We start from the raw sequence: 18,660 nt of genomic DNA, 5'->3' as shown, positions 1-18,660 counted from the left end.
TTACTAAATTTTAATATTAAACATTTACACAAAAAGTGACTTAGCGCATTCCTTCAAATTTTTAGATTGCATATTTAATTTTAACTTTTCAAAACTTGTTTTATTCATTGAAATATTCTACATAGACTAATCACAGTTTTTGAAACTATTAAATGTATAAATATTGTTCTCGTTTGTAGTCAAATGATTGGTTGTTAAACCGCAACAATATGATTTGCTAGTTACATTTATTTAAACGCGATTTACGTAAAGGCTTAAGCTACCTAAAATTATTGGAAGGAATCTAATGTAATGTCAAACATCATGTGAAACTTAGTGTTTAATTTAAACCACCATACTGTATTTTTACGTTATTTACAAAATGTTAAATCGTTATCAACAATTAAACGAGTAAATTATGTAGTTTATTAATTCCTCACACTAAGATGAATCTATATTTTTAATGTAAATACAAAAATGTAAGCCGTTCAAAAAAAAAAATTATCTTATTTACAATCAGCAATATTTTAGATTCCTTGATTTTTTGTATTATTTTTAATTAAGCAAGGTCATATCTGAGTATTTGTCTTTAGGTTACGCTCTAATGATCATTGCAAAGCTTATACACGCAACTCGTCAGCTGCTCTCTACGCTAGAGTGGTAACTGTACTAAACTAATGTTTTAAGCGTGAGCTCCTATTGTAAACATAGTAGATGGGCACAGTCTTGTCTGTGTATAGAACTATACATAAGTGTAGGCGTGGCATCAAGGAGTACACATATGCTGTGCGATGCGCTTTAGTCAGTCTGCCACTGACGGTGAAGCGGAGCTCATATGATCGTAATGTAGAACTCATATATGTGTCTTTGTTAGAATATACTATAATAGTTATAGCTTACCACGTGTTTATTTATTCAGACTACCTCTCTCAAGTTATAACATGGTAGCAGAGCATGGTTAGTATTGTTTTTTTTTATTTTTACTCACTGTTTTAGCAGTCCATGACAATCAACAACTAAGGACAATATCTAAGTGAAAGTATATATCTGAAACTCATAAAATTAAGAGAAAGTGTCAACCTAACAATAATAAGATTAGAAAAGTGGCAGGTCAGAATGTGTACATGTAAAGGGTATGTTAAGTATATAATTAATAATCCTGTAATCCACTAGTGAAAATCGAATACAAAAGCTAAAATGTTAGTAAGTGGTAAGTGAACCAGAAGAATTTAGTAGAGAAAAAGATACAAAATATTTAAGAAAAAAATTCGTAAAATAACAAGAAAAGTACTAGCGATAAAAAAAAAATTCTAGAAGATTCGAGCAAAGAAGAATACAAAATCGCTGGAAAGATAAAACTTGACGATGTTGTTATTTTCGTATACGAGGGAGAAGATTCAGCAGTTGAAAATTTAGATTACCGATGCCATTAGAATAAAAAGAATGTAAAAAATAAGCTACTCGAAAGAAAACAGCGGCAGACACAAAAGCCATATGGAATGGAAATGACCTTAAGCAAGAGCGATAATAATAAGTTATAAATCCAAAGTACAGTATTGAATAGACAATTTGAATACGTAAGAGAGTACGAGACAGCTTATGATAGGATGGAAACATTAGATAAAGTGTATAAGACAGAAAGTACAGCTCTAAAAATTATAAACAGAAGCAAAATTGAAGATGTAAAGTTTAAAATTTTGAAAGTATCAAAGAAAATATCAAATTCAAAGCTGCAGGAGAAAATATTGAAGAAACATGAAAGATGAGATATTTAGATAACAGAGGAAGAAGCAAAGACAGAGACAATAGCAGCAAAGCAAGCGCATCATCGTATCATTTATAACAAGAGGAGCAAAAATCATCAGGAGCCTGGTATTCATGAATTCAGCGTGAAGAAGAAAAGCGGGTTTACAATTCTAATGTAGGTAACGTAATAAATTGATTATGAGAGAGCGGAAGTACAAATCATTTAAGGAATACAGGTAGGTATTTTAGCAAATTCATAAATAATAAGGAAACTTTGACAGTAACTTTGCTAAATAGTGAGTAAATAAAAGTCACAAAGATTTTTCTTTTATTATAGTGCTATACGTCCAGCTCCTATTAAGGGCATTACTCTGGGCACTCAGCACTTGGGAGAAGGAAAGAAAGAGAGATGGGAGGCCATCCATTATTGGGAAAAGGGTAGAGGAATAATAGGTGATTTTGCTGCGAGGCGGTCGTTGTATCCCCTCCACGAGGAGCATTGTGTGGTGAAAAAGCACATGTGAAAATAAGAGGTACTTGCCTGAAAAAGTCGCACTGGCCGGGAATCAAACTAAGTACCGACCCACAACCTAGCTGACTGTGCCACCACGGGCTCAAACTTTACATATGTAAGCGTGGCGTCAATCAATACACGTGTGCTGTGCGATACGCTTTATCAGTCTGCCACTAACAATTAAGCAAAGCTCACGTGCTTATAATATAGAGCTTATGTATGTGTCTTTATTAGATTATACGGTTATAGTTATAGCTTCACATATGTTTATATGTTTAGATTACCTCTCAAAACTTTATAACAGCCCCAATAGTGGCGCAGCCAGAGTGCTGATTTAGCTTACTGGTTGCTCCGAAGCGAGTGATGCCACTGCCGTTTCACCTACGGCACTGGAGCAACCTGTGTTTTTTTTCAGTGTAGTTAATATTCTGAAAAAAATTATGATTATCGATTATGTCAATCCATCTTGTAAATGTACATTTGTAACCTTCGTTTACGGAATCATTTCTGTATGTATAAAATCATTATACGTTTGATCATTTTTAAATATTTGGAACTATTAAAAACTTATTAGCACATAAAATATTAAATAATTATTACATACCCAATGAATTTCTTTTTCACAACTTAGTTTTAGAAGTAAAACAAAAATAAGTTTTGAAGTAGTAGTGTCTATATATTTGCATAAAAGTTAAACTAATAAAAATTTTAAGTAACTGTCTATAATTTTAAATACACACACATACACTCAATGAGGGTTATTCTACCGTCAGATGGCGATAGTGTACTCATGTAAGATTTCCACAGAACTATAACTGTATATATATTTTACTAATATATAAAGCAAAGTTGCTAAAACCGTTGTAATCGCTAACCGCGAAAACTACTGAACTGATTTTGCTGAAATTTTGCATACCAATTCTTGACACTTCCTAGATGGTTTTAGTATGGTTTTTATCTTGAAAAAGTTAATAACAATAGCAAATAAATAAGCTCAAAGTTTTGCAAAAATACGCCAGCTTTTCACTTTAGTTCAGTAGAATCCACTAGGTGGCATTGACATAAAACAGAAGCTACCTGCAACAGAATTGAATAAGTATGGTTATAATACGCCAGAGCGTCGCAGAAATTTCTGCATTCGTCTACCAGCAGTTCATCGAGCTGTATCGAGAATGTAGATGATCGTCGTGCAGCTGAGTACCCCGCTTACCGACGACGCTCTTCTCCAATAGGCAAGTGATCTAGGTCTACTATCACCTTGATCTAACTGGATTGACGAGTGCAACCAATAAAAAATTTATTCCAACCGATGACGTCTCCAGTGGAGTACCAGGAAACGTGTCTAGCCAGAGCATATCCTGCTCCAACCCTTCAGAGTTACATGGCCGTACCACAATCTGGCCTGGTGCCGTCAGAGAATTTTATACTCCAAATATAAACCAGGGAAAACAGCCCTGAGGGGCATGCGCAGCCATAACGGCTTCCTTTTTAGTGGTCATGTCCCCAACGGCATCCCCACATTTCCCCGGCTAACGATGAGCGGTTGGTGATCCGGGGAACAACCCAAAGACGAGATATTTTTTGATCAGTGGCGTACCTCCCTCATGAACGGTCTCCGTCCACATCAGAGACTCCGAGGGTGAGAGTCAAGCTACTCGCAGCTGGCTCTCCATCATCAAGGATAATAATAAGGAATTATTGGAAATTTTACCACTGCCCTTTTCAGGGCCAATGTAAGCATTTACGTTCCCTACTCAACCATCAATCTCATCGGTCCTTTTAAGGGCCACCTAAGTTTAGATTACCTTGCCAACAAATACATTTTTACTTCGATTTCTGGAGATGATTCGTTAACTATAAAAGACTATGTAAGGCCAGCCACTATTAAACCAAGTCAGTCATTAACTGGCAGACGTCATGAGCAGAGTTGTTCGTCACAAGGCTGGGAGCCCCGTTGATCGACGACCCTATATTACCCTCTCGACTCTAAGCATTTAACCAGGAATCACCGATCCTCTCCAAGGTCTGCGCTGGGCGAACCTAACAGCAATGAAGGGAAAAAAAATTTGAGCTAACGGCAGTCTCCAACGGGCAAGCATCACTAACCAATCTCTACTAATCTCTCCACCTTAAATCATCAAAACAACTAAGTCTGCAAAAAAGGTGCTTTAGACACCAACATCTTCAACATTATATCAAGAGACGTTGGCAAAGAGCACTACAACTAGCCCCAAAGCTTCGGACTTTGTAATTTTTTTCCCGATCAGTCTGGGGCTTCAACAGCAGGCTAGAGAAGATCATCCTGAGGTATCCAGGGAGTCACAATTATTGTTAACTTCAGTCAGGAAGAGTTTACTTAAGAAGCTCACTGGTAGTTTTTAGGGCCATCGGACGTTGAACTACCTTGCCAACAAATGTATTAAAACCTAACAAAGTTGACTGAAAATAGCCTTTAGGGGTCACAAAAGTCGTAAGCATGCCAATAGTCGCAAAAAGGTATATTGGAAAGAAAACTTCAAATATATCTTAATGAATACAATTTGAGGCGTCAAGAAACTGACGCAGAAAATTCATCAAGATTGGAACAGCCAAAATCGCCAAGTAAAGAATCCGATGTGAAATAAGAGAAAAAAAATTTTTTTTAATATATATTTTTTGGGAGTTTCAAATCTTAACAGCTTTAAAAAATAGCCTATTTTGTAGATTACACGGGAGAAACTGCAAATTAACAGCCCTTGAGAGCTAACGATTATTTCATGGAATAAGAGACGCACGGTACTTTTAAGCGTAATTATACTTTTATTACTTGTTACAGCTTATAATTTGACCAAATAAACTGTATGGATTGCAAACAACTATGCTTTTAATAAGAAGATTTTTGTTGTGAGAAGTGTCAGGAATAAATGTTAAATTTCTAACTGAAAACGTTTCTCATGACATGTCAACACACTACGGTGATCCATTTAGTAAGTCTCGGGCGAAGCCGAGACGGGGGGCTGCTAGTTTAATATATAGTGTGTGTGCGAATTTTAGCGTAATTGTCATTATATTTATCATCACTTTTTATTATTAGTATGTCTTTTGTGCTATGCATACATTCGAGGGACACAAACTTTAGGTGATACTAGCATATTTTCTTTCATTGTTGCTGTCGTTGAGTGTTTTGACATTCGTAAGTTGAGTATACTTTGTGTGCATATATTTCCTCCATGTGCCTTCTTTTTCTTTGCATTCTGCCGTTGTTATCTATTCTTTTTTAGACATGAGGCGTTTACTATGCCACATTTCTTAATTTAGTCTACATGAAAAATTCGTGTTTCATTGTCTCTTTGAAATTTTTCATTATATTTTTTGTACCTATTATTTCGCGGAGCTCTTGCAAGGGATATCGTATTTTCTCATAGACGGATTCTTTGATAAACTGTTTTTTAAAAGTCAACTACTTTTAAACGTTAAATATTCTTCCTTTTATAGAAAAATCCGTATTTAATTTTCTGCCTTAGTAATTTTTTCTGTTAAAAATTTTGCATTTGGGTCTCTGCTGTCAATTTTCGTGATTGCGTAAGCATTCCTGTTATTTGTTCTAATAAATGTTTACACTAGCTGGTGATTTAGTGCACTTCTGTAACTGAATTTATTTTTGATATTTTTTTTCTCGTTGCTTCATTTACCATACTACGGCTAGTTGGAATCCCTAATGTATTGTTGCGTTAGATCGCCTGTATGTTGCTCCTGTTTGTTTTTTAGGAGCTGTATATACTCTGGAAGGAAAGATGCCAATGGACGGCTAGCCCAAACACAGAGACATAGCAGCACTGACAGTAAAGGATAAAAAAATGCATACGCAGCTACGTGAGATCCGTGGCAGCAGTAGTGGCAACAGGCATGATTAAATCGAGAACTTTCTTTTGGAGTTATTAGTCTTGATCTGAGCGCCTTAGTGTGAGCAGCGAGAGTTCTGATGATTTTTACTAGAGAGAAAAGTGTGTGCGCGAGTTCAGGAGCTGACGTGTTCTCCCAGAACGAGATCTCCAGGTCCAGGATGACGAAAGCGGCTAGAACAAAGAAAAGTGGGTAAGAGAGAAAGCGAGAAAGAGAGAAGTTGTGCGACGGACAATCAGATTTCACGGACGGATCAGACCAGACGGACAATTTTGAATTGAAGCATCGAAATTTTATAACATGCATTTATGAAATTATTTTTCGAAGAATTATTAATTTAGTGTAATTTTTTTTCATCTAAGACCTAAACAATACTTTTATATGATATATACATTTAACAAAAAACTTTGATTATTTAGTAAAGTTTCTAGATATATATCTCCTTACAAAATATTGTCATAGACTAGGATATTAAATATACCGATTTTGGTAAAATGACCTGAAGTCTGAATCTCTTTTACCTAGTCTTCTTGTATTTTACAACTAAGTTAAATGCTCATGAACATATTATTGTGACATTTATTTTTTTCAAGAGATTTTTAGTATACGTTAATTATTGAGCTCATTTTTCGATTCCTTAGGGCTCTGCAAAATCAATATTCTCTTGATAAGTTTAGCATAAATTAGCTAAAAAAGACTTCTTAGAATTTTTTTACCTCAAGACTGCCAGATATGTCCACGCACTCACTAGTACGATAGTAAGAATTTAAATTCCTTGAATCAGTAGATTATAAACTGTAAAACTCCTAATGGAATTTTTTTTTCTTCAAATACACAGAATCATGTACACCACTTAAAATCAATCAAAAAGAATGCTTAATATAATTACAAACACTCGAGACTGGCAATCGAGTGGCTTTCATTTAAATACTCTACAGAAATTTTTTTTGGTCTGTATATTTAACGCGAACTATCAAAAAAATATGATAAATTAGCGTGATGACAACACGTTTGGTTTTCTCAAGATCGGTACGCTTTGAAAATTAATTTCTTTACTATAAATGTGTTTAAAACTGTCTACAAAATTCATACTAAATAATTTTTAAATAAAAAAAAATCTTTCACTGTTAGTTTCTTTAAAGTTAGTTACAATACATGATATCGAATTCATTTTTTTTAAGTCAACCGTCAGTAAAAACACCCCTGTTGTCTGCTAGCATGATGTCAATATTCGTCATGAGACGCGTGGAAGAGGTTTTAGTTCCAGTTATTGCCACGTGATGCTTTTTTACATTGTCGAATGGCGCTTAATTTTCACGGTTTTCTTTTAAACACGTAAAATGGTAGAGATTTTAATTTCAACTTTAGGCACTTCATTTACTTTTGCAAGTATTTTTCGAAGCTAGTAGTCGCGTCCCATGACGAGTACCAACAGATCTCATTTTCTCTAAATTAGTTAAGTCTACAAAATTAATTCTTACTTATTATATATTATATTTTTTTGGGATTGAAAACCCAATGATTGTGGACTGTATGGTTTGATTTACCGGTTGCGAGGGAAAAGAGTGGGAGCCAAATTGCTTGGTTTTGTTGAAAGATTAACACTCACACCTTTTATATATAACAAAATAATAAAGTATATTAACAGCAGAAATTACAACACTTGGTGAGAAAAAAAATTGAAAAACTGTGGTAAATAACAAAATTACGTTTTATGTGCGCTAGTTTAAGGATATTGAACGAAGTTGAAGAACAGTTATTTTACTAATATAATTAAACTGAAAATGATGTTGTTTGAGTCACGCGAGTAAATTACACAAGACAATTTCTCTTTCTATTTAAAATGATTTACTCGAGAAAATGTCTGCTTGGTTGGTGTACACAGTGACCACACTGTGGTTCACTGGACGAGCGATCGGTGCGGACTGACTAAATGCTCACAGGCGAGCAGTCGTGAGCAGCCAAAGTAACTTAAACGTGGAGCGCTATGATTGGTGGTCACGCAGAACCATTGTACGCACGCTGTTGGTTACAAAATACTAAAGTTAATTGCTAGCACGCGAATATATAAATTCTATATAGTTAATGTTTGTAATACTAATTTGATGTTGAACATACTACCCAGGTGGATGGACAGCAGTCAGTACGAATGTACATCAAAGAAAGAGAAAAATAAATAAAATAAACAAAGTATAACGTATAAATCGAAATTTGAAAATATTAATGTAGATCGCTTGTCTACTTACAATAGCAAACTGAGTAAAAGTATGGTAACTGTTCTTAATTTTATAACTAGATTATCCAAGTGCAACTAATAAGACATTAAAACGTTTAATCCGAATTAATAGCTTTAATTTCAGAGTTTGTCTTTAACAATATTAATTTATGAATCGGTCTAGTCAGAACAGTACTGGACGTTTTGACCTTTACAACCCTGACTAGGGACCTCTGATCTTTAAAAATTTCAATTATACGACCCAGAGCCCACTTGCCAGGTGGAGTCAATTCATTCTTAATAAGGACTAAATCCCCTATCTGCATGGATCTTTGGGGCGTAAGCCACTTAGATCGTGCCTGAAGAGTGCTGAGGTACTCTGAGGACCACCGCCTCCAAAAATCCTGGACAGTCTGTGTAACAAGCTTCCACCTGTGTAATGGAGATATTTTTTCGGAGGTCAAATCTGGTTGGGGCAGAATATAGGACGGTCTAAGGATTAATAAGTGGGCAGGAGTGACAGCGAGAACTCGACAAACGTCAAAATCTGATCACCAACGACTCGCTTCAAATGGAACTTCGCTGATTTTACGGCAGATTCCCAAATACCACCGAAGTGAGGGGCAGCTGGAGGATTAAAATGCCATTCAGTGCCAGAAGACGACAGACTATCGGCAAAATCAGATGAATGACACCGAGCTGTCCACATTCTTTTTAATTCGTAGTCAGCACCTACAAAGTTCGTGCCCTGATCACTTTAAAGATCCGTACACTGCCCTCGATGAGACACAAGGCGATGAAACGCTGCAATGAATGCCTCAGTCGAGTAGCCCTCAGCCACTTCCAGATGTACCACTTTGGTGGCCATACATATAAACACGACCACGTTTCCCTTGAGAGTACCCTTTTCTCGACTCTTAGACAACCGAATTGGAAAAGGTCCGGCATAATCAACTCCAGTCTTCTGAAAGGGCGGACTAGGAGTTACTCGACAATTCGGAAGATCGCTCACCAATTGAGTCTGAGTCCGGCCCTTGTACCTTTTACAGGTGAAACAGTGACTAAGTTCGGCATGCACTACTTCACGACCTCGCAAAATCCAATATTTTTGCCTAAGAGACACAAGAATCATCTCAACACCTCCATGCCTTGCGATGATAATAGTCAATCAACAATTAAGTGATACAGTCGTAGCCATAGAGGATCAAGGGATGTTTAGCATTTGCATCTAAAAGAGAGTTACTAAGCCTTCCACCGACTCGAAGAAGATCATCGATGATACCAGGCGTTAGTTTATGCAAACGACTACTTGATGGAAGCTGTTCTAATTCATCAGGTCTTAGCCCTTGGTTTCTACGAAGAACAGCTAAATCCGCAGAAAACCAACGTTGCTGATGTGTGTAGACTAACAAGAGTGCAGCATTTCCTAATTCCTCGATTGATAAGTTGAATAAAGCTAAATTAAAATAAGTATTTACAGAAATAAAAGGTAATTTAGGTTTAAAAGTAGAGTACTTCCACCGAGTTAGAAGACCATTTTCTCAGAGGAAAACCACCTGATTGAGCTAAATCTAGAAGTTCAGCGCCCTTTTGCTGTGCTTCCAAAAGAGAGTTAGCGCTAGAGAGACAATCGTCAACATAGAACTCTTCTGAGATAATTTTGGCGGCTCTTGGATGTGAATGAATACTATCCATTGTCAGCTGTCGAAGAACACGAGTAGCCAAATATGGCGAGCTGACCAGGCCATAAGTGACTGTAGTGAGTAAATAAGTTTTCACTGGATCAGTTGGTTGTGAGCGCCAAAGAATAGCCTGAAAGACCTGATCCTCAGGGTGAACCATTATCTGTCTGAACATTTTCTCCACATCAGTAGTGAATACAAAACTATAAAATCTCCATTTAAGAATGATCTCAAACAACTTATGTAATAAATTGGAGCCTGAATGCAAAACGGAATTCAACGATTGGCCTTCACAATTTTTGAATGATCTATTAAATACATCTCTTAATTTTCAAGTTTTACTGTCAGTTTTATAAACACCATGATGGGGTAAAAAATATTGAGCACGATTAAGTTCATGACCTTTCCTCATATGCCCCAAGGCTGAGTACTCAGTCATGAACTGGTTATAAGCCTTATATAATTCAGGGTATCTGAGGAATCGTTGCTCTAGCTACTTGAGCATAGACAATGCTGCCTGATGCCAGAACTTATTAGCAGCTTTGAGGTCGTCTGCCGAAGCTTTGAAGGGCAAACGGACCATATACCGGCCATCAACTTGCCTGGAATGAGTGTTAGAGAAATGCTCTTCACATTCAGATTCCTCAGGACTTAACGTAGGTTTAGATATGGGCTTACATTTACTTAAACTAAGATAAAAAAAATATAATACTAAATAGATTTTAACCCAAACTAATAATAAGCTGAAAATGCACTTAAATAAATATAAATGTGCTAGCGTGATGCTGATGTCAGAAAATTTTTGTTTTCTCGAGATTAATACGCTCAACTATATTAATTCTTACTTTATAATGTTGCTATATATTATTTACAAATTATCACACTAGTTCGATTTTTCTGAACCTCTTACTAAAAAAAGTGAACATGCAATCAATGTACAGTTACATATACTTAATTTTACGAGAGCAATGGCGACAGGTCAACTGATTCCTTTTTTTTATTTTTCTTTTAAAAGGTAGACTTTGCAATATAAATTTGTTTATCCCAAAATCTGTTTCTATCATACACTATTATTATATATTTAAGATTGATTTAGTCTAAGAAATTGTTTTTTGCACCATAAATTTGATTGGCTACAAATAATTATACCATGTTGATTTTGTGACATCTAAAAATTTTTATAAATTTTATGATGGCACTTATCCTCGTTCTCTCACTGTTTATATGGTTTATTGGAGTGTAATAACTAAAGAGCAAATTTGCAAGTGCAGATTTTCTACTTGAATATACATAGACGTTGTGTCAGTTTTGTCACATTGTTTAATCCGTTATTCTCATTTGGCTTTAGTATTACTCTTGCTATATTTTATATTATTTCTTGATTATGAATTTTTTATCTTTTGGTTTCTTGTCACTATGTCTATCATCATTAATATTTATACTAAACAGTAGTGGTATAATATATATGTAAATTAAAGATTGGGTATCTAATTATTGCATGTGCTTGAGGCATCTGCCCAATGTAAAATGGTACAAGTTGCTATATTCTGAGAAAGCCGACTTAATCAGCGAAGTGTTGACATGTATAAACATAAAAGAATTAGCACTTCCTACTTGACTTTTTAGTTGTCCTACTTAAATCTAAAAAGTTTATTTGAGTACGTTTTTGTACTTTATTAGTGGATTTTAATTTCACGTTGTAACTAATAAAAACATTAAAAATAAGATCGATACCTTTATTTTCTGTTTTAGTTATTAAATCGTTAAAAAATAAAAACTAAAACGCTGACTATAAATTACAAGATCTTTTTTCAATACTTTAGCAGTTACTTACAAAATCATAAAGCACTAAATCCGCAATCTTAATTCAATATTATACAGGTAATATGAACATATACACATTTATCAAAAGCATAGGGTATTTGAAAAGTACATAAAGAAATTCGTATTTGAGTAATAATTTTATATGATAAATAGTCCAACATATCCATTCTTAAGCATATTGTACAGTGTTTTGAAAAAATGTGTGCTAAAATGAAAATTATATCAATTATATTCAAGACATGACATAATTAAATCTAAATACTCAAAAGTTATGGGTTGGAGTTTCTACATGTTACTTTATTTTTTTTAAATATCAGGTGTGATTTTAATCAAAAAAGTCTTAAAAGAAACGTAAGTAACATTCTGAAAAAATTTTTCTTTGAAATTACTTATTTTACTACTTATCACAAGTTTTATTGTCAGATGTATGTTACTCATGTCGGTTACTCATTTCTTTTTTTTTTGCGCATCTGGTACTTAAAGATTGTGTAAGTGATTGTAAAAAAAATTAAGAAAAAAATGTATAGCATAAAGCTGCTTACTTGATTTTCTAATATTTGTGATTTCATTTGTAACTTAATACACATACATTATGACAAACAGTATATGATGATTCAATAATATTAAAATTAATATGTAAATGTTGGTTGTTACATACCTGAATAAATTAAATCTCCTTCAACGGTGACATTATTTAATCTACTATCATCATGTGTAACTCCATATTCTAATATTTTGCATAGAGCTACAGTAGCTACTTTGTGATCGTAATGACCAAAAAAAAATTGTTGTTTATTCATCCACTGTGTTAGAACAAAGACAAGAGCACTTTCTCCGGAAGGACCAGGAACTGTTGATAAAAAATTTAATACAGCATCAAACTCATAGTTAATAAGATGAACGTATATCATCAACAAACTCTGCATCACAGTTGGAGTTTCAGTGCGTTGCATTTTACTCAGTACCGCTTTAAGTAACAAATCAATATTGTCACCTAAAGAACTTCCTGCTTTTCGAATTAAAGTCGTTACGAGCTTTCCAATAAATACTGCCGTAAATTCACTGGACTGAATATACATAAATAGTTACGCAAAGAGAGCACTATTTTTTTTCAAATTATTATTTTTTAATCATGATTAAATTAAACATGAATTTACCTGCGGATTCAGCAACTGAGCGATGATTTGTAAGATTAACTGTAAGCCAGTAATACCTTGACTATCCTGATGTTCTATAACTTGGTGAGCAGAAACAGATAAATATGTGCGAATGACTTCCCCACCATTTTGTAGTGTATTGTTGTCAACAGACTTAAGGATACAGTGACAAGCTACTGGAAATGCTGAGTTCATTAGAAGACTGCTTAAAGGCTTAGGAGAATAACGCACCAAAACTTCCAAAACATCTAACGCCACACTTCTTGTTTCTTCTGAAAATTTCAACTTCTCTAATAAATTTTATATTAACATTTTTGTATAATGATTTAAAAATTTTTAAGTTTGACAAAAATCGAACTTCAGTCAAAATAAGAATACCGTCTTTAGATATGTCTGCTTGTGTAATAGTCATCATATTAATTAATGTAGGAACTAAGTGTACTTGAAGGAGACCTACGCAATCCGGATTTTCACTTAGTTCTTTAAAAACATCTTTACACGTCGAGAAAATTTCCAGGTCGCTGTGGAGCTTGATAAATATCGCGATTATCAAAGGACATAATTTATTTCCAATAGAAGCTGTAAAACTTTTATCAAGCTAAAAGAAATAACCATAGCAGCTTTAATACATATAATCATCAATTTTTCGGAAGCGTGTATTATACTACCTAGTGTAGTTTCAATAGATATGAATAAATATGTTCAATTACCGAGACTAATACAGAGAATGCATTAACAACAAGCGTTAGTATTTCTTTCGAGGGTTGATTAGATAAAATAAGTAGTTCTTGAAAAATAGTTGATAGCTGTGGATGAATAATATTTAAAAAAGCTGTATCTTGAATAGAAGCTGCTTGACAAAACCAGTATATTGATTTTATTGAGCTAATACGAATACATGATGGTTGAGTTTCTTTTAAACCATTAATAGTCGCTTCTAAAAATTTAGAATTCATTCCAAGAGGTAGATCCTTAGCATAAAGTCCACCCATACACAAGCATCTTGCTAAAAGTAATGGATGAGCTCCTACAACAAAAAATGTTGGACATTAAAAAAATCATCATTTTATTTACTATTATTAAGTGTACCAACCAGAATTATTGAGAGTTGATAAAACAACACTATCAAGGAACCTTATAATATCAAACTGAAGCTTTCCCGAATGCTGTTGCTCTACTACATTGGACTTAGCTATATTAAGAGCAAGAATACATGCTTCATATATCTTCCAGAAATATTTAACATCTTTGGTAATATGATTATTTGATTGTGAGTTATTCGCTGCTTCAATATGCTTTGCAACAGCATTACACAAAGCATTCACGGTGACGTCATCTGAATAGGATAAAAGAGTCTGAAATAATAAATAATTCTGACTAGTGATACAATGCTAAGACAAGTGACAATAAAATAATGAGAAAAAATTATCAATATAAGAATCATCTTATCAATATAAACGACGTTTTTTAAGTGATTTTACTACTACAAAGCAACGAATCCCTAAGTAACAGATAGGTATTATCAAAAAAAAGATAACTATAAATAAGCATCTACAGACAGCTTAACGTGGAAATAGATATTATAAACTAGTTCTTCAGTTAAACCAGGTAAATAAGATATCATACTTTGGAAAAAGGCTACCCTTTATAGAACATTTAAGATTATATTATATATGTTGTACTTTAAAATACAAATTTTCAAAACAAGTCGACCACATTCTACATATTCCCAACATAAGCAGAATCTGAATGAAAAAATACTACTTGTAATAAAAGGATTTATGGTATCACAGAATACAAGCTTTTAATGCCATTAATATTAACACAAATAGTTAGTAAAATATAACTATTATTACCTGTTAACTATTATTTTTTTCCTACTATTAAAAGATAAATTTTTACTAACGTTACATAAACATTACAAGTGCAAAAGATGTATAAATCTAAAATTTGTAAATATAAAAAAAAGGTTCTTAGAATATGGTTACGCATAATGTTATAACTTGGTACAACAGTTACGTATAAATCTATATTATAAATTTTAAAACCTTATAAAACGATCATAGATAAATGATTTAAATGTTCCAGTTTTTAAATATGTGTATATAGTGAAATTGAGTTTTTCCATTGCAAATTATTTATTCTAGAAAATATCTCCGATGTTCAAATGACTATTTCATGCAATTAGTAAAATAGTTGACTAATAATCGTCCTCCATATTAAAATAAAATTAAAAAATTGATCAACGATCATTCAAGGACAATAAGTAGACATCACTAACTTTTAATAAGGCGACGTTTTGCTGGCTCAGGTTCTGCTAGCCTCATCAGGCCAAAAAAGTTTATTGACTATAGACACACAAGACAACATTTAATAAAATATAAAGGTCTTATATTATGAAGAAAATTAATAAATAATTGTGACAATTTAAGAATTATTACCCACAACTTGGCGTCACAAAAAAAGTTATGAGTGCAAATTCACTCTCGTAAACTTCGAGTAATGGTCAGACTATATCCGTGCTCAGTGAGTGGCAACGCCACAAAAATAACAGGTATCAGACCGCTTGGCGTCTATCGATATTTGACAAAACTTGCCACGAAAGTGAATACACTCTACTAGGCCCATCAACGTCTACTTTCTTATTTAAAGTATTTCTTTTTTAAATTGGGTTCTCCCATGGGTTCTTCCATTTCACCCATATTTGCTGATCTTGTGATGCTTGATTGTGAATCAAATTGCCTGTTATTATTAAAAAATAAATACAATTGTACGCCCTTATTCTACCATTGCTACGTTGATGACACGATATTATGCATCCATAACAATGATATTAACATTTACACATAAACTTTAATACAATAACAGCATTAATTTTCTGGATATTACATTAATAATACAAAATTCTCATACTATTACAAATTGGTTTAACAAAAAAACGTCTTTTTTCCGTAACTTGAACCATTTTCTAATCATCCTCTTGTATTAAAAAAGAATATTGTATAGAATTTAGTAAACCATGTTATTCTATTATCACATCGTATTTTACAGTAAAAATATTAATAGTGTAAGACAATCGCTCCTCGATAATGACTACCCGACCTTGTTCATCAATAAGCACATCAAATGCCGTATCTCTGCTTTATCTGATAAACCTTCTCGCAACTTAGTTTCTCTATATCCCCATGATTATGTCTCAAGAGTCTCCATCCCTATACCATTTGTTAATAATCAATTTTTTTTTAATGTAATAATAGCCTCAGGTCATATAATGTTCGCGTTCTTTCATCTGTTCATAAACCTCTAAGTAATATCATCAAATAAGATTAAGATAAAACATCTAAGCAGAATACAACAGAGGTCATGTATAAGTTCTCTTGTGGCAATTGTCCCGCTAGTTATGTTAGACAAACAAAACAAGCTTGAAAACATTGTATTAATTAACATTTTAAAGGATATAAAAATGATTTAATTGTTTCCGAGCATGTAAGTAATTTTAGACACAATTTCAACTAGAACTCTGTAATTACATGTTACAAAGAAGCTAACTACAAAAAAGGGGTTATTAAAGATGATTTATATTAATTTAAATAGAAATGCTTTAAATAAGAAAGTAGACGTTGATGGGCTAAGTAGTGTGTATTCACTTTGTGTCGAGTTTTGTCAAATATCGATAGGCACCGAGCGGTCTGATACCTGTTATTTTTGTGGTGTTGCCACTCGCTGTGCACAGATATAGTCTGACCATAACTCAAAATTTACGAGAGTGAATTTGCCCTCATAACTTTTTTTGTGACGCCAAGTTGTGGGTAATAATTCTTAAATTGTGACAATTATTTATTAATTTTCTTCATACTATAAGACCTTTATATTTTATTAAATGTTGTCTTGTGTGTCTATAGTCAATAAACTTTTTTGGCCTGATGAGGCTGGCAGAACCTAAGCCAGCAAAACGTCGCCTTAGTAAAAGTTAGTGGTGTCTACTTATCGTCCTTGAATTATCATTGATCAATTTCCTCATTTCATGCAATTAGGATCATTTTTTACCGAATTGCGAATTGAAATTACCAAGTTTACCATTTGGATTGTTAAAAATACTAAACATTGTGTTACAGTTAAATTTTAGATGTGCAAAGAATGATTAATTAATTTAATTTTTGGATTAGACAATTTATTAATTTTCCACGTAATATAACAGGCACAAATTTCACGATTCATCAATTAATGTTAAAAGATAATACAGTTCAATAGAAATAAAAGCTCAGTGAACAAAATGTCATTATTTTAAGTGAAAAATCGTAACCGATTAAATTTAACAAAAGGAATAGACCACCTACTTTTACGTAAACTAAAGTATTATGCATTGTAGAAATTGAAGTACAGGTTGAACCTTATTTACTGTAGGAATACAAAAAATACTATGTTTGAAATATTAGGGAACCTTCTATCTGAAAATTGATATAGCAGTAATACTCTTCACTTCACGGAGATTTATTTTGATAAGTAAAAGTAACACAATACTAAATGCTAACTATAACTATATAATGAAGAATCTTGACAGTTTTATCTGTGTAAAAATATAAATATACTTCAGTTATTTTAGTACATTTTATTTTCTTCAGACGCAGATAATCACAAACTAAACACATACGGCTAAGTAAGTCAATATAAACAAACATTCAAGTACTACATCTTCAACACAACTACTATACATACATTATATAACCATTTAATGTTAAAAAATAATTACAATTCAACTGACAATTTAGTAAACATTTGATATTTCTCATGTTATTAACTTCTATTGCTTTAAATAAGTTCAATGACCTATGTTTATTTAAATAATGTCAAAGTTTCTGATTAAATTTATAACTTTGTTCGTACAAAAAAAATTCGTTGTAAAATTGTGCGGTCCTACTAATAAAATTTTTTTCAAGACAATACGAAAGAAATTTATTTTACAAAAAAAGCAGCAGAAAAAGCACTAGCGACGTGTGTGGTTCGAAATACCAAAAATTTGAAAAAAAATCATTAAGAACAGAGAAAGAAATGAAGGCCGAAAGAAGAATTATTTTAAAAAATAGCACAGACAAAAAAAATACTGATGCAGAGGTATGAACAATGAAAAAGCATAAGAATAAGACAAGAAATGAGAAGATGGATAGAAAGATTATTGAGCTCGAAAAAGGCCTACAGAGTTTTAAGATAGAACTGGAAGAGCTGTGAAGATTTCTTTGATAAAATATTAGCCATTTACTAGATATAGGTAAAAAATGATGACAGAGGGAAAAATCGTGAAAAAAAAAAAAAAAATAATTAACAAACCTGAAATTTTACCAGTTACCCTTAGTGCAGTGATAAAAGTGTGCAATTATCACGCGGTCTTAAAGTTAGGAGTGCAAAGTAGTATAATTAAAATACTGTGATGCAAAGTAATATTAAATTCAGTTTAGTTCATACTACAAAACAAAAAAATAACTATATAATGACTGTACACTTTATCCAATGCGTTATTATTTCATTAACAACGGACTACTCATGCTTTGCCAAGACTACTAGCTCTGTTCTGTATAAGGTTTTTTGTCTTTCTGCAACAATTTAGTAATCTAATGATTAAAATATAGAACGCTTTGTGTAAGCTGATTTGATGACAGAATATGA

The 18,660-nt window shown here is 33.0% G+C and overlaps 1 protein-coding gene across 4 annotated transcripts in view; it reads right to left on the bottom strand.

The window, feature by feature from the left end:
* The window catches only part of Ipo9 (Importin 9), a 176,866-nt gene that overhangs the window by 26,375 nt on the left and 131,831 nt on the right, over positions 1-18,660 (bottom strand). For 3 of the 4 annotated variants that reach the window (XM_089597849.1, XM_014348091.2, XM_089597852.1), the window contains 5 exons: positions 14,093-14,354; positions 13,710-14,026; positions 13,378-13,597; positions 13,000-13,271; positions 12,501-12,909 (listed from right to left, as the gene is read on the bottom strand). In XM_089597849.1, coding sequence (XP_089453975.1) covers positions 12,501-12,909; positions 13,000-13,271; positions 13,378-13,597; positions 13,710-14,026; positions 14,093-14,354 — 1,480 coding nt within the window. The remainder of the gene's footprint in view (positions 1-12,500; positions 12,910-12,999; positions 13,272-13,377; positions 13,598-13,709; positions 14,027-14,092; positions 14,355-18,660) is intronic. The other variant, XM_089597857.1, reaches the window with a different exon arrangement.

Source organism: Copidosoma floridanum, unplaced genomic scaffold (genome assembly GCF_036245765.1).
Source record: "Copidosoma floridanum isolate Cflo_tuat_1 unplaced genomic scaffold, Cflo_Japanese_pri ptg000004l, whole genome shotgun sequence".
Taxonomy (NCBI): domain Eukaryota; kingdom Metazoa; phylum Arthropoda; class Insecta; order Hymenoptera; family Encyrtidae; genus Copidosoma; species Copidosoma floridanum.
This window is presented reverse-complemented; position numbering and strand designations above follow the sequence as displayed.